A 16616-nucleotide genomic window follows, 5' to 3' on the forward strand; every position below is an offset into this window, starting at 1 on the left:
TGATCACTTTGCCATGGTTTTACAACATACAGTGAGCAATTCTGTGGTTGTAGGACAGAAGCAAAGTTAAAAATATCTTCACCATCTTGCATTTTAAATGCAAGATTTAAGATTTAAGATAGATTAAGATTTAATGCAGTCTCTCTTACTCTCACACACACACACACACTGGTATTCTGGGTAAATATTGAAACAGACATGACAGAAAGAGTGTGGAACTAATGCATCCTGGTCATGTATCTTTAATGTTGTTTGTTCAAGTTGGAAATTTGTGTTTGGTTGCATAATTTTGTTTTGCATTTGTGATTATGGTTTCCCACATCTGAGTGTCACATAAGTTGTCATATATGGGGAAATAGATTAGCTCCTTAGACTCTTAAATCATTGAATGAAAGTTATATGATAGAGTGAGGGTGAGGAGATGATGAGTGAATACGTTATCTGGCTGGTGAATGAGATTAAAGAACATCTAGTCAAAAGATTGTCCAAAGATAAGTGAGTGACAAAGAGGTGACGGATGAGCCCACCCTGAATGCAGCCAGTTGTTTGCTTGCTGATACATTTGCTTGCTAAAGAGGCTAGTGGAGCAATTAGTTCTGCTCCAAATACTGCCACATAATACTTAAGTGCCAACGTGTATTCTCAGAGCCACGCTGCCACACACACACACACACACACACACACACACACACACACACACACACACACACACACACACACACACACACACACACACACACACACACACACCAAATGTACTGTAAACCTACGGTACAGTATTCACTCATGTACATAGAAAGTTAAACTGGCCTGGTGTGGCTGCACTGTATATATGTAAACATGCGGTCAACAGTCTTGAATCTCAGGTCAGTTGTGAGTTGAGATGTTATTCTTTCTTTGTTGTTTTGTCACAACCATGACTGTCACGGATTGTTTAAAGAAAGGCAAACATTCTCCCGCGGGCCTTTGGCTTCGCATAGTAGGATGTTAAATCAAGTGAAAAGCGGTAAAACTCAGACTTATGGGAAACAAAATATTGTGACACAGTCAAAAATTAAAAAAAAAAAAATCTCTTTTGGCTATTTTTACTTTACTATCACAACTTCAGAGCAGCATCTCCGATTTTGAGCTCCGTCCAGACACCAAATCTGGCAACCTCACGCGGGGGGGGGGGGGGGGGGGGGGGGGGGGGGGGGGGGGAGAGAGAGAGAGAGAGAGAGAGAGAGAGAGAGAGAGAGAGAGAGAGAGAGAGAGAGAGAGAGAGAGAGAGAGAGAGAGAGAGAGAGAGAGAGAGAGAGAGAGAGAGAGAGAGAGAGAGAGAGAGAGAGAGAGAGAGAGAGAGAGAGAGAGAGAGAGAGAGAGAGAGAGAGAGAGAGAGAGAGAGAGAGAGAGAGAGAGAGAGAGAGAGAGAGAGAGAGAGAGAGAGAGAGAGAGAGAGAGAGAGAGAGAGAGAGAGAGAGAGAGAGAGAGAGAGAGAGAGAGAGAGAGAGAGAGAGAGAGAGAGAGAGAGAGAGAGAGAGAGAGAGAGAGAGAGAGAGAGAGAGAGAGAGAGAGAGAGAGAGAGAGAGAGAGAGAGAGAGAGAGAGAGAGAGAGAGAGAGAGAGAGAGAGAGAGAGAGAGAGAGAGAGAGAGAGAGAGAGAGAGAGAGAGAGAGAGAGAGAGAGAGAGAGAGAGAGAGAGAGAGAGAGAGAGAGAGAGAGAGAGAGAGAGAGAGAGAGAGAGAGAGAGAGAGAGAGAGAGAGAGAGAGATGACTAGACTTCAGGGAGCGGTGCACACTCTTTGCACCTAGCCGTTGTTTGCCAAGAAATAGTTCCAGCATGTAACTTCCACTAAATTCACATTTTCTTTTTTTTTTTACATTTCTGTTTATGTATGCGTTAAGCAAATATAATATGTTAATGATTCATCCATCAGCATATAAAATGTATATCAGTGGCAAATCAGATCTTACTGCACTTTTTTTTTTTTTTTTTTTTTTGGTATGCGTGTGTTTGTGTGTGTGCTGTGGGTGCACCCAGACAATAAAGAGATTTTGTTTCCAACATTATGATTCAAGAAGCAAGATGGGAGCGTAAGTGTTTCTCATTCGTCCTAATGATCACCATTCTCCTGTGTAATCTTATTTAGGGAGCGTTTTGCGACGCTTGTTCTGCGGCGGTATTTTTAGCCTGCTGAATTATGCCTCAGTGTGGGTGCAGATGTTCCTGTCGCTTGTAATGCTTTCAGCCCGCATGTCTTGTGACATGGACTGAATACGCCCAGTGACAAATGAAGTTGCTCGAGTGTGTTGAGCAGCGTAATATTCGCACATTGCTGCAGCTTCGGCTTCTTGAGCACACTGGAAGCAGATGCGCGCACACGCTGCGCTCTTTCTTTAACCTTTCCGATTGACTTGAACCAAATAGGCAGAGCTAGTCAATGCTTTGGTTGTCATCACGGCTTTGGCTGTCGTCACATCACGCGAGTACGACCAGCCAACCAGAAACTAAGTGGTGGTGAAACTCCCCACAGGCATGACCTCAGACGAAGTACTGCTCCCCAGTCCAAACATGAACAGGGCTCTGACACAGAAGGAAAAATACAATTAGTAAAATGTATTTAAAACATGTACATGAGCACAAATTGAGAGCAGTTATTATCAGTTCAAATCTAAATCTGGTTTGTGTGGTTTTGTTCATCACAGACTTGGAAATTAAGGTGACCAGAGAGAAGTTTTCTTTGGCTTTCTTTGGGGATCCATCCATTTGATCTTATTCTTCAAAGCTGCATCTTATGGCTCTCTTAGATCCATTCATGGACAGCAAAATGGTGCAAACTGCACTTGAGATGCAAAGGAAACAGGAATTTATTGGCTGAATATATGTTGACTGCAGACAAACAATTACAATCGTACAGAAAAAAACACTTGAGTTAAAGTGGTTTTGGCCAAATTCAAACATCACCCTTTCAGCAGCAGCATAAATATAATTAAAAAATACAATCATCATTTCAAAAACTTTGTTTATAACCTGCTCCGCTGCCCTTTCGGCCCCTCCCTTCCGCTGGGCTTTATGTGACATTTACAGAGAATCAATGGGGTGTTGTGTTGCTGTGTTGTCCCACTGAGACGCATTGCTGTGCCGCAAAGGTTGAAAAGCAACGCTGTAAAGTGGTTTCAGTCTGCTGCTGATAGAGATACTATCAGAGTGTCGCGCGGTGACAGGTTGTAGTCACAAGTGTACTATATGTAAGAGGGAGTAATTAGTTTGATGCCATCACCTTTATCTTGTCCTGTTGGTATTTTTCTCATCCTGTATTCGCCTTTTGCCGTTGTCCTTTTTGTGTTCCGACCTTATAACCACTTTTATTTAGAATTGAGTGAACAGAGGGGACTTTTTTTTCCGAAGAACAAATATGCATTTTAGACAAAAACGGTGAATATCAGATAAAACATTATGCTTTTTTTTTCTTTTTCTATTAACATTAATAGTAAAATGATGTCGTATATGCTGTGATTAATGTGTTATTATCAGATGGGTTCATTCACAAAAAAGTGTTGAGTCAAACTGATGTTAAATCATCCGTGTCTGACCGCTTAAGACTAAAGGGAATATATCATCTAAAGCAATACTCGGAGCTGAACAAGCATGACGTCCTCTACTGTAAGGGTCACTCCACCTATTGATCTCTGTTTCAGTTCCCTCATTTTCAACACACGAGGCAATCTTGTCAGTCAATCAAAGCTTCGACTTAAATAGCTTCCAAAGGGCAACGGCCCTTTTTACAGTCACATATAAATTGTCTAATAGAATTAAAAATGTAAAGTTCCACAGTGTGTGCTTAAAGGTTTGCAAATATATAAAGTGTGGCACACCGAAAAATGAAATTTATTTTTTAACAATTAAATAAAATGTTAAATACTTTTCTGTTTTGATGGAGTAGCTCCAAGACGGCCCAATGGAAGGCTTGACTGCAGGCCAAAAGAAGTGGATGCATTAAATAATTACAACAGAGGAATCAGTAACAGCTATTGACCGCCCCCTCAGGGACGACCACGTAGTTTATGTTTTTTTCAATACATGAAGAAAAGCCCAGGTGAGCTTCCAGCCCCCCGTTTTTATAGACTTCGTCTGGATTGTAGTGCTTGACTTGCTGTTACGGTCCCCTCCAGAGTGATCCATACTTACATGTTTAATCTCCTCTCCCATTTTGTAGTCTAATGTCATTCTTTCCTGCTCACTTCTATTGATTTAGGTTTTCATGAACAGTTTTTAGTGTGTGTGTGTGTGTGTGTGTGTGTGTGTGTGTGTGTGTGTGTGTGTGTGTGTGTGTGTGTGTGTGTGTGTGTGTGTGTGTGTGTGTGTGTGTGTGTGTGTGTGTGTGTGTTCTTTGCTACGACCAAGATACCAAATCGTCTCACTGTGAAAGGACAGGGTGTGCCCGGTATAGTCTGGTACACTCCCAGTTTGTGAAAGAACAGCGAGGGGAAATAAATGATAAAGGATGAGTAAACAAAGCCCTTTAAAGTCCTCTCTAGATGGCATGTTTTCCGAGACAAACTGTCCGAGGTGATACCAGCGTCCTGTTGTCCACTGTGGGAGCCTCACTGTTAAATGAGGCTGCAGGGGCTGGAGGTTTAACCAGGCCAGACAGCTGTGATTGATGCCGCTGACTGTGTTTATATTGACGGAACCCCGACAAGTTTGTTTTTTCTGCTCATCCACTGTATTGCATCGACTTGAATATCAGTATTCTGCAAAGTGCTGCGTAATAACAAGGGAGCTGTCCGCGGTGCTGAAACCAGCTGAGCGAGGGCCTCAGTAAAGCAGCTCCCTCACTCACCTGCTTTGATGTCTTTGTGAGGAGGCGCCTTTTACGGGGAGCTTTTAATTGATTCCATCATCATACACTGTTGGCATGTTTCCACATCAGCGACCGACGAGTGTTTGTAAGGAGCCGAGTTTCATCTCGAGAGGGTATAACGATCCAATTCCCACTAATCAGCGCGAGTACAGTTCGGCCTTTATTAAGATCTCAGAGAGCAGTTCATTTGCAGGGCGAAGACTTTATTATGTGCAGTGCTGCATGACAAACGCAACATTTACCCGCAACCATAAAACGGCAGAATAGTGGTGAGTTCACTGTCTCCGCATATAGGGCTGTTATAGGCTTTGGATTTAAAAGCTATGTAGCACAACAGGACTAAATGATTAACCCGTTGAACCAAAATTTACCTTTAATATTAATTTAACATATAATTTGATTGATTTAACATCAGCCTCTTCCAGGTCTCTGGATTACTGTACATTGTTTTCCAGTGATGTATCAGATCACTGGCATCTGACAGCTGTTTCCCTGGTTGAAAAAACAACCGACCAATCAGAGCTTTATTGGTGGAACTGATTGTGACATCAGCTTTAAGTATATGCATGAAAAATAACAGCAGACAAACAAAGTGCTGGTGCAGGTTGCTGTGTGCTTACTTATTTCTCCGAATGAAACCAAACAGGGATCCAACAGTCACTTGATATGGTGCTCGAGGGTTGGAATAAGGACCACTCGCAGTGCCAGAAATTAGTGAGTCCCACCAAGATGGATTCCGATTTGTCTTTATTGTGCTGTTTACTTCCCCTTGTGTGTTGTTCTCAGAGGTGTTCACTAGTTCATTAAACCGGTAGTTACAAATACAGAAACCTGAAACCTTGTCAACTTGGATTGCAGCGGTTCTATTGAAATGGCTTGATTTCTTCTTTTTAAATGTTGCTGTGACCAAATCTTCGTAAAGCAAAGTATCCACCTCCCAAATAGAAACCTGCTAACATGAGACCGAATGTCAGATCAGTCAGATTTTCAGGCTGTCAGGAAGAAAGGGCTCCATCCAAAGTCCTGATCCTGAATGTGGTCTTTCGGTATTACATTTGAGTCCTCAGTTGCTGTGGATGCTTGAAAAGGATCCATGAAGCAGTGAGTTTCTGAATGAATGCGAGGAGCGGTTTCAGTGATTCTTTGAATTTGCACGTTTCATTTTCAAGAGGTTTCAAATGCCTTCACTGCAAATTTGCAACTTTGTGAAACTCTTGCAGTTTTATATTCCATTATGCTTGTTTGGCAAACATCCTCCCGTTGCAAGATGTCCAAACAGCTCGCAGAATGGAACTGTATGTTCAAGGGTGTTACATAAAAGGAGGCCGTGTGTATGGGTGCGCATGCTCGAGTGTGTAAAGTGCACTGAGAGCCAAAGCATGTTGTCTTCAGATAGTAGAGCTATATAAAGTGAGAGCACTTCTAGGGCAATTTTTAACAACGTGCACCGATGTTTCATTTATGAACGGCATAAAGACTGAGTGAGTAAGAGAGAAGGTAAAAGAAAAGCCGGCAAATATAATGAGAGAGGATGGGGGAGGAGGGGCGGGGGGGGGCGCGGGTTGGACGAGAGGATGGCCAGGCGATGTCTGGTACTGTCTCGCTAGGAGCTAAGATTGTGTTAAATTGGAGCAATAGTGAGCATAATGAGGAAGACTAAGAGGGAAGAGGCTCCATTAGGGAGCCAATTAAGAAATTTGAGTGACAGATCAATGCCAGGTTGGACAATCCTGTTCTGGTGACAGCAGCACAAATGTACTTAATTCAGCTGAGATGTTAATACTGCACATGCACATCATCTTTGAGAAGACAGCTCCGACCAGACACATTTTACATTGGATCAAGACCTCTGTCGTACTGCTTTACAGTAAAAAAAAAAAATAGGTGTTGCTTTACGGTACAAAGCGGTAAAGCAAAAGCACATTGTTTAATTTCCATGTTTACTGACATTAAAACTTTTAGAATGAAGTTGGCAATAACAGAGTCACAGCTGTGACCGAAGCTTATTTTTTTTTGGAGACCGAATGGATCAGCGAAGCTGCTTGCCATTTTATTTTCCGACTTATATTGTCAAGATACGATTTCCGAGGCACTCGTCACCCAATCTGACTCACTTCCAGATTTATAGCGCACGGCGTGACACAGATTGGGTACGAAATTTGATTAGACCCCGCTCGTTCGCACAGTGTAAAAAACGTACATGAACCTGTACGCTGCTATGTCAGACCGTATGGGATTTAAGTCGGCATCACACTCTGTGCTTAATTTTGTTTTGCCAACTTTAAAACCAGATCTGGAGAAAGACAGTCAGCAGCGCCCTTCAGCCTGTGCATTTCTGTGCGACTCTCAAACCAGAATCTGATTGTTTTTTAATGGAACCTCCTGCTGAGTTCAGACACATTCTTGAAACTCGCAAACTAAGAGTCACTTCAGGCTAATTGTGACGTTTTTTACAGGGCGGTTTTTTCTACTCATGTTCTATAGTTTGCATGTTCAGTCGTGTGAAATCCGAGCGAGTGAAAAGTCTGTCTCTTTGCATCTCATGTCAAGTTCAATGAGTTGAAATTTCTTTTGATTGGTTCAGATTTTGCCAAAGCACTTAAGTCATTATATCAGTGTTAGAGGTCTTTCCCTAACACTGATATAATGACTTAAGTGCTTTGGCAAAATCTGAACCAATCAAAAGAAATTTCATGGACCTTTTTTTTCTATTTATTGCAGACCTAGCTGGCGTGTTATAGTGAAGGGGACTGAGAGCGAAGTGACCCAAACTCTAATTTACATTTTCCATGTATATTTCACACCGCTCCACCCAACCACTTAACCGACACGTCCTTGTATTCTGAAAAGGGCTCCTCAGCTCCAGCAGCATTCAGGACGCTCAGCAGCTCAGCTTCTAAAAGCAGGAAAATAAGTCTCCCAAAGAATTGTGCTTGATCTTAAATTACCCCAGTTGTTCTTTAGAGTGTAAAGTGGTAAGACTTGGCAGAGCAGCTGAGGTTGGGGGAGGTGGCTTTTACTTTTACTAAGTATAGTCGTAATGTAGGCTAAAGCATCTTGGAGAGCTCTTTGGCTTTTGTGCAAATTCGGTCAGTCTGGATAAAGATCTTGAGGGTTGTTTTGCTAAATTGAATGTCTCCTGTTGTGCATGTGCGTGGTCTATTCAAAAAAAAAAAAGGAAGGTCAAACTAAATTATTTTCGCTCCCAGCAGTAGTAAGCACCCACGTCACTAGCAGAGACCGTCCTCATTCTTCTTGAGGAATGTTACAGCTTCGTGTTTGAATTACAATTCGGCTGATCATGAATTCTGAATTCTTGAAAATCTATCTCGGTAAAGGTAGAAGCAGAAATAGCTCAGTGACTCAGAGTCGTCTTTCCTTTGTATTTTCCATTTACGTGACAGCCACACATCAGAAGCTGCTAATGTCAGGGTTCAGTGGTCTGCTTGAAAATAGTCTTATATCGGGGGGAAATCAGCGCAGAGCCTGATAAGACATACTCATAAACAGAACATTACTTAAAATGAGAACCCACCACAGATCCTCTGTGGATTCCGGCTGTATCGGTTGCTTCTGTGTCTTCATGTAATCCCAGACTGACTCCATGGTGTTAACATGAGGGCTCTGTGGGGGCCACAGCAACTGCTGGAGGCCCTCTTGTTCTTGTTGTCACTGAGTTCTTTATGACTCTTCTTTTGATGTTATCACAGCATACCCTTAACTTATCATAAACTCTATTTCTAGTGGCTCTTAAGTTGCAGGACTCTCTATGAATGCCACAACATGCATATTTACTGATGAAAAAAACCGTATTATAATCCACTCTGATGGACTATTAGGTATTAGGCATACATGTTGTATGTGTGTGTGTGTGTGGTACTATAGGCATTACCGTGGCTGAACCCTGTGTTGGATTCTTGGACAGTAACAATCCAAATCAAAGCTGCAGTGCATGAGAAATGAAGCATCTGTAGAGAGACGCCCGGGTCTCAGTGTTTGGACCCGTGCGTTCTTGCTGACTGGAGCATGTGGCTGAGTCGGGGAAGTCTCTGCCAGCTGGCTCGAATGCTTTCTGTGGAGCTTTGACATATGATGCAGCGAAAAGCAACCTGACGATCCTTGGTAGCCACCAGCTTTGTTACTATAGTGGGATTGTATCTATTCATCATGTGGGGGGAAATCTATACGGGTGCCATAATGTTTCACTGACTGCGTGTGCAAAAGGATTGTTGTGGAATACATCGCTGTGATCCAATCTGGTTCTTTGCGTTTTAAAGACGCCAGTGAAAAGACGGAGAGGGCCGATATCTGTAATGACAGTCTATGAAGGAGCAGCCATGACAAATCGGCAGCACTGCGGTTTTATGGGGGAAGCAAGCATCGGGGTGCTAATTTACTCAAAAACAAATATTCTATCTCTGTGAATTAGTTAAAGATAAATAAAAAAAAAATTAAAAAAAACATTCTTAGTTTATTTCTGCTAATTTAATGGCAAGTGCACATTTAACTTCCGTGTCGAGCGAGCTGTCATTTTTCAGTCCTTCATCTCCATAATATCAGATGGATTGCCATAAAACCTGGAAGACATCATGGTTTCCAGTGGAGGAATCTGACGAGCATATCCAGCTCATCCAGTGTCGTTTCCTTAAGCGCCACCAGCAGACCAATTTTTTGTAAAATGTGGCAACATAAATTGAATTGAATAACTTTCAATAATAATTGCAATATGCCAAAATACCTGCATACCAGAAAATTGCAACATGCTAACACACTAAAATATGGTTGTCGGGTAAGCAGTGCACACCTTAAACATGAGCAAATGTTAGCATACAGCTCCCAAGCAGCTGGCGGGGAGCGATGATAAAATTGGTTTTCAAATTAGATTTTACTTAGCATGTTGCAGTGACGCTATCTTCATGTACCACATTCCATTATAATTTTAAAAGAGCATTAAAAAAAAAAAAAAAAAGGCTTTATTCATTTAATTGGGGTTCAACTTTTCATTAAGAAATGGTCTGTGTCAGCAGATTTTTGTCAAAGAAAGCAAAAGACATTGATGGAGTTTGTGTTGTGAAGTTGAGCGGTAGTGTGAAGGACTGAGAGAAATTGATCTCCTTAGATCAAGTTATTGAGGCGAACATGAATTGATCAGTTTGAAAGAAAATAGCTTTTTGAAGTCAGTACAGTGTCCTTTTGCAAAGGCAACCGTAAGAACAAAGCAACCCACTGCTTCTTTTGAATGCATATTGGATTGCTGGCATATTGAAGGGAAACACTTCAAAGGGGTAAACAGGGGAAAAGCCCTTGTGTCAACACTGTAAGTTTGTGCCACTTCAGTCGGACAGAAACTCTGCTGCATAGTTCATCGAGAAGGCAACCTTCACGATGTAGAGTCAGGGGTTTTATGTTTACAGTTCGTAAGTTTCTGCACAGAGATTCTTTCCTCAGTAATATTTAGCATTTCATATACTGAGGAAGTAACGAGAGAAGCCTGAAGGAAGCCCCAACCATCCTGATAACGGAGTTTTCATTGTTGTTTGTAGTGTGTCTTTTTAAAGTCACTGCTGTAAGTTTAGTGCTGTTGTCACTGGTGTAAAAAGTGCAAACATTCTTAGATTTTAACTATAAAAAAACAAAAAACGAAAATCTCCACGTGACTTGTATCTGAAGCAGAACGAGAGGTAGGCAGAGAACTTCTTGGAGGCAAAGAACGATAAATCTGCAGAAAATATCCGCCTTAAATTGCCTTGATTGATTTGATTTGCAGTTTTGTGTTGGATATATTTCTGTGAAATTTGTACACGCATTCATGGTCTCCAAAAATGAATCCCAATATCTTGTCAGCATCAAGATGTTCACATTTAGCCTGTCAGGTTTGCGCTGACATTTATTTTCTTGACTCGGCCGAAACTTTCGTTTTGCTGGCAGCACCGGTTGCCCTTTTCTGTCTCGCTCTGACAAAATAGGGAGGAAAAAAATAATGCTTATATTTCTGGAGGAAGACCAAAAGTGTGGAGTGAAATACAGCAGCGGTGCCATCCAGGTGAACTTCGCCAGCTTCCTCTTCCCACTTCTTGCTGTGAGATTCCAGCTGTGCTGCAGCGATGTTTCCATACACGTTGTTGCTCTCAGAAAATCCTCTTACTCCACACACACACACACACACACACACACACACACACACACACACACACACACACACACACACACACACACACACACACACACACACACACACACACACACACACACACACACACACATATCCTCATATATAGCTGCACACTTATACACACAGAAATACTCATACCCACACACACACACACACGCATAGCGTGGATTTGTTTTCTCTGTGATGAGAGGGATTATGGGATAAAGGAGGCAAGGCCACGGCAGTTTAGTTCAGTTTGGACCAAAGCTGCTCTCAGCAGCAGCACAATGACAAACAGATGAATGTCTGGCTGCACACTGGAGATCTGCGCAGACCTTAACGCCGTGGCGCCGGTATATTTGGAGCGCCGGAGCCTCTGATTGGGATTTTAAAGTGTCGGTGGATCTGTTTTTCCTTCGGATGACTGAGGATCAGCAGAAACATGCGCAATCTGCGGACGGCTGCAGAATCGAGAGTCCAACTCTAAAGCCCAACAGTGTTGAAATGGATTTGTTGCTCTGAGCCTGAATATCTGGTTTTGTTTTGATGCCGGAGGATCATTTTCTTTCTTCTTTTTTTTTTTTTATACACTGCAAGCTCTGACATGACTGACTGATGTATTCAATCCATCAACAGCACAATATGGGAATCAATCAGCTGGATTCTTACGGTGATGACGTCCTTATCTAGTATGCACCTACTTTAAGAATCTTTATGAGCAGTGATCAGTTCGTCACTTTTAACATCTAACAGTGATAAAGGCCCAAGTGTTGAAGCTTCTGATGTGCTGGAAACCCTGGAGAATCTGCACTGTATTAGAATATTTGTCTGAATATAATTGTGACTGTAGCGATGCATCAATCACAGGCAGACGTGGTTTATGGCAGAGAGGAAGCACTCTACATAAAATATATCAGAGATGCGCACAGACGCTCAAATGCAGCTGCATTTCTCTGCCTTCATGATCTTCTGTTGCATTTGTGATTACTTCTGTAGAGAGTTATGGGATGGATGCTTTATGATCTGTGCATGATTAGTCACTGCAGCATGTGAGACACTGGAGACTCAGCTTTCCAACTCAGCACGGCTGATTCACGAAGATGATGCGTCCAATTCTCATGACAGGATGAACTTCTTTTTTTTTTGTCTTCCATAAATCACACGGGTGCCAGAGTGGAGCCACTCCTCCCGAAATCCTCAATAACATTGTTAGCGTAATTCGTGAGAAGCGAATCAGCTGTCACATCAGCGCCTTCCCACACCGCACGCACACGGTTTCGCAGAGCGACCACCGCAGCGCTTGCCAGTACATGCAGCCATCGATTGGCTATCTGCAAAGCCGATGAGCTGTTATTTGACTGCAGTCGATTGCACTAAGCAGTGCTCTCTCGCACTGCGAGCCAACAATGACAGACAAGGAGTCACGCTAATTGGACTGAGAGGAATCCAAGCAGAGGTGCACAAAGTGCCTTCACGTTATAATTGAGACGATCATAGTACGAAAACCTTGAAATGAAGGTTAAGATTTGTTGCCTCCCTATATCCAAGCACTTCCAAATTTTGAAGTGACAATCTGGGTGAAGTAGTTGCTTCATCTTCATTGTAGTCTTTAAAATGAGTTAGGCTATCCATCTAAGCAGGTTTGCGCCGTCTTGATTCAGAATGCCGCTTCTTTTTTTTCTTTTTTTTTCTGTATTTCCTTCAAAGAAAAGTGAACCTCAACTTCATCCATCTTCTGAAACGTATTTTTGATAACATGCTCTCTCATTTACATTACAGCCATAAGAACAAAGCGTCGGGCTGGCCGCCCCCTGGCCCAGGCTCCTGGGGTGGACTGCAGGGGCCCCCGTACAGCTGGGACAGCATGAACAACACCAGGGAGGGACGGGACTGCCTCACCAAGTATGTGTGACGATAAACACCGGGTTTAAATGGGTGGAAGTAATGTATGCATGCAAAATCATGCACTCACGTACGTAGCTCCAGTTTTCCACAGCCACACCTGATCACATCGCGGTAACCCACGTGAGAATTGTAGTGTAGATACGGGACATTTTATTGGAAATAGTATTCGTGAAGCAGATTTTCAAACTGCCTCGTCTGGCACCTGTGAGCTCATCCAATCAGGTGTTGCAGAATGCTGCGAATACATGCAAATACAAACATGAAAAGCACTACGATAGATGTAAAATGGATTTGGCCAGTTTGGAAGTGGTGGAACATCCTTATATACGTGCAGACAGCAGTTCAGTGAAGTAGAGGACTTGTGCACAGAATGAATAATGTACAAGTATAGAGTTTGTGCAGTGTGAACAATAAGCTAGTATGTATTATGTGGTTTAAAAGTGGCCGTTATGGACAATTAAACATTTAAATCGCAGTCAGAATGGAATACAAACGGAGTTAAATATGTATGACTTGCTGCAGATGCAGTATGCATGAAGCCCTATGTGCCATTCCCACAGCCATCACGCCAGTTTAATCAGGAGCAGAGTGAAAACATGCTGCATGAACCATTGTTTTATCTGCTCCTTTCATCCCCCACGTGCACAATCCTTCAGCCATTGTTCAGGAAATTTTGAATTCTGCCAGCGCACGCACTGGCTGTTGTCTCAGTAAACTTGTCATGCAGGAAGAAATCTTGCCACATAAACACACAAACTCTCAAGCCGGACTGGCGTCGAGGTGTCGGGCGTACAGAATGCTTTACGGTCCAGCTTTATGTTAACACTATGGGACCAACTCTCTGTGCAGATCTGTTTCTGTCACCGTGAAAACCTTTACTGGATATATGTTACTTTTTGTTTTGTGTGGTGATAATGAAAAACATACTAATCTACGGCTGGTCACTCCTAATATCTACTTAATGTACTGTCTGTTGTCCTCCTTTTCATGTCCGCCGTCATTTTATTACCACTGTAAACAAACAAAAAAACGGATGTCAAGAAAAGAGTAGTGGCTTGCTCTGAGATGAGCTGACAGGTTGCACATCCATCTTTTCACGCATCCATCACTCATCCCAAGACTACTTTCGTTTCCGGGAGTTTCTTCAAACAAAAATAGTGACAAAAGCTCCAGAGGCTTGAGCTCGATTAGCAAATTTATGAATCAGTCCTGATCATTAAAATGAACATCTAATCAATTATCTCAGAGTAGATCTCATCAGCCTGACTTGTACGCACTGTTAAAGTTTGTTGGTACCTAATAGTCAAGAAGAGGTTAAGCCAGGTATGCTAAGCTGTTTATATAACATTAACATGCCACACTTTGTTCTTGACTGCATACATCTTTTTAGGCTCGTGGTGGGTGTCCATTGACATCCTCTAACATTTGCTCACAATAAAGGGCTGTAGTGTATAAACATATAGTCACTTAAACTTGACCTTCGCCAGAAATTCATCAACCATTTGCCGCAGGAATTATATTTTTATGAGCAAATTTGTTTCACAATTTCATTTTCATGGAGGAAATTAATGTTTACTCCCCGTATTTTGTCAGTTGTTCAGTAGCATGTGTTAGCCTCTAGTTACTAAAGTATGATGAGGGAAGGAGTTTTTTTTTTAAATGGTAGAAACCTCAGCAGCTCCTTCAGGCACAAGACAAGACAAGACAAGACAAGCGTGGACTTTAGTTGCCACTCTCTGTTCTGTCCCTCCATGATGAGCAGCGCTACCAGGATTTGACCTTTAGTTTCCAGCTTTTCCTCCTGACCCCATCACCCTCTCGCTGTCCTTCTGTGGGATTAAACCCCACCGACCCTGACAGGGGAAGATGAGCCGGCGTCACAGATTGGAACATGCTTCATTTCAGGCAGATTTAGTTGGAGGTTTCTGCTCCGTATGTACATCAATGTGATAATGGGGCGAGGGGGGAAAAAACACAAGGTGGGAAATGGGGCAGAGATTCAGATTGATCCGGATTGGTTGGAGATAAAATTGCATGTTTCATCATCAGAGGGCAGATTTAGGTAAAGCTGCAGGTATATTCATGAGTAAAGCCACACTGTTCATACAAAATCTAAAACGGATGAGGAAGGAAATTCTCTTGTAGATGTTATCCGAGCCACAGCAGACACCCTGCTGTTTCATGGACTTGCGTGCAGAGAGGAAGCAAAAGCTGCTAAGGGAGCTTTTTAAACTGCAAAAGAGGGAGAGGGGGGAAATAGAAACACACAGGGAATGAGTTAACCCCACTGAAATTGTGTATCACCTCTTAATTAAGAGGCACTCTGCATTCTCAGTGGCTCAGCCCAGACAGACGTCTGAGGTTCAGCAGGCGGGAGGTAATTTAATATGGTGCATTTACATTTTAGTGGTGCTCTCACCCTGAGTGCAGTGACTTGCAATAAGGCAAAGAGGAGAACGATGTAGAATTTCACCAATGTTAACCTGTAGTTTGGTTTTGCGCAAAAGATTGGTGACATCGTGCAAATAAAGGTCAAAACTCCTGCAACGCTTCTTTCGGGACTCAACAGTCACGCTGAGTGAAGAAAAGATAAATGTTATTGCAGGCATTTTTGCTCAACTGGAAACGTCCTGATGCTTTCCCCTGGCCACGCACCACTATTGATATCACTGTGTCCACCTGAGCATAGAACTGAAACACCAACAGCCTCAGGGTTTCATATCCACACAGATAGAACTTGGCATTGATTAAAGTGAAGAAAGTGCCCCGGAGCGGAGCATCAAACTTACAAGTCACCTGGAAAAGATATCGGTGAACTCAGGAGATGTAATTAGAAAGGCAGGTTGGTGTCTCATCCCGAGCTGACGACCGTAGATTTAATGATATCAGGCTGACAGACTGCGGCTGTAAAATACACAGAAATAAGGACGCAGCATTTTTCTTGACTGTACACATGTATTTTGACCAGGTATTATGGAAACATGTGACTCCAAACATGGAACTGTTTGGCTGCTTAGGATCTGTATCCATGTGTGTCTGTTTTGCTTATATTAATTGTATATTATATAGAACTTGTAACACCAATGATGACGATGAATGGAATAAACTGTTGCCAAAAACCAAGAGAAAGTACATTTGTAGAGTGCATATAAAGCAGAAGTACAAGTCCTTTACACATTAAATATGAATAATTATGACTTGATTAAGTGATCAGGGCACGTTTATTCAGAATAGTCTGCAGACTTTTATACGGCTCTAAGAGGTAAATTGGTTCCAGATTGCAAATCCGAGGCGTTTTATGAAAGCAGGACCCACGCTCTCTTTTATAAGTGGCTCTTAACCATGAAGTGGTGTAAACGTGAGCCAAAACTCTGATTTATGAGCAGCTGATTGAACAGATCAAATCATTCATTCCTGCTTTAATGTTATCTGTCTGAGCTTAAAAATACGTTGGGTTTTTTTTGTGCTATAGGACTGAATTCAGTGATCAAATTTTAATGTGCACCAAGTCATGTTCTTTAAGAAAACCTTCTCAAACCAGCGGTACTGATTTGATCCAGTCATTGTTCCCATTAGCAGCTACGTGTCACCCCGACTTGCTGACTCATCTGACGTCACTCTGGATGAATAGGTCAGCAAATTGTCTGAATCCTGAGTGAATTAAAGTCAAAGTAAAATGCTGGATGTTGTTTCACCACATAGACATTTCGGTTGAAC

General features: G+C 42.3%; 1 protein-coding gene across 3 annotated transcripts in view; it reads left to right on the top strand.

Annotated features, from left to right (window-relative positions):
- The window catches only part of LOC138620744 (FERM and PDZ domain-containing protein 4-like), a 41038-nt gene that overhangs the window by 6118 nt on the left and 18304 nt on the right, over nucleotides 1–16616 (top strand). For all 3 annotated transcript variants that reach the window (XM_069698193.1, XM_069698191.1, XM_069698192.1), the window contains exon 2: nucleotides 12774–12896. In XM_069698193.1, coding sequence (XP_069554294.1) covers nucleotides 12774–12896 — 123 coding nt within the window. The remainder of the gene's footprint in view (nucleotides 1–12773; nucleotides 12897–16616) is intronic.

This window comes from Brachyistius frenatus, unplaced genomic scaffold (assembly GCF_029030835.1).
Source record: "Brachyistius frenatus isolate BFR_SWC_R1_liver_20210118 unplaced genomic scaffold, ASM2903083v1 Contig_26, whole genome shotgun sequence".
NCBI classification, from domain to species: Eukaryota; Metazoa; Chordata; class Actinopteri; family Embiotocidae; genus Brachyistius; species Brachyistius frenatus.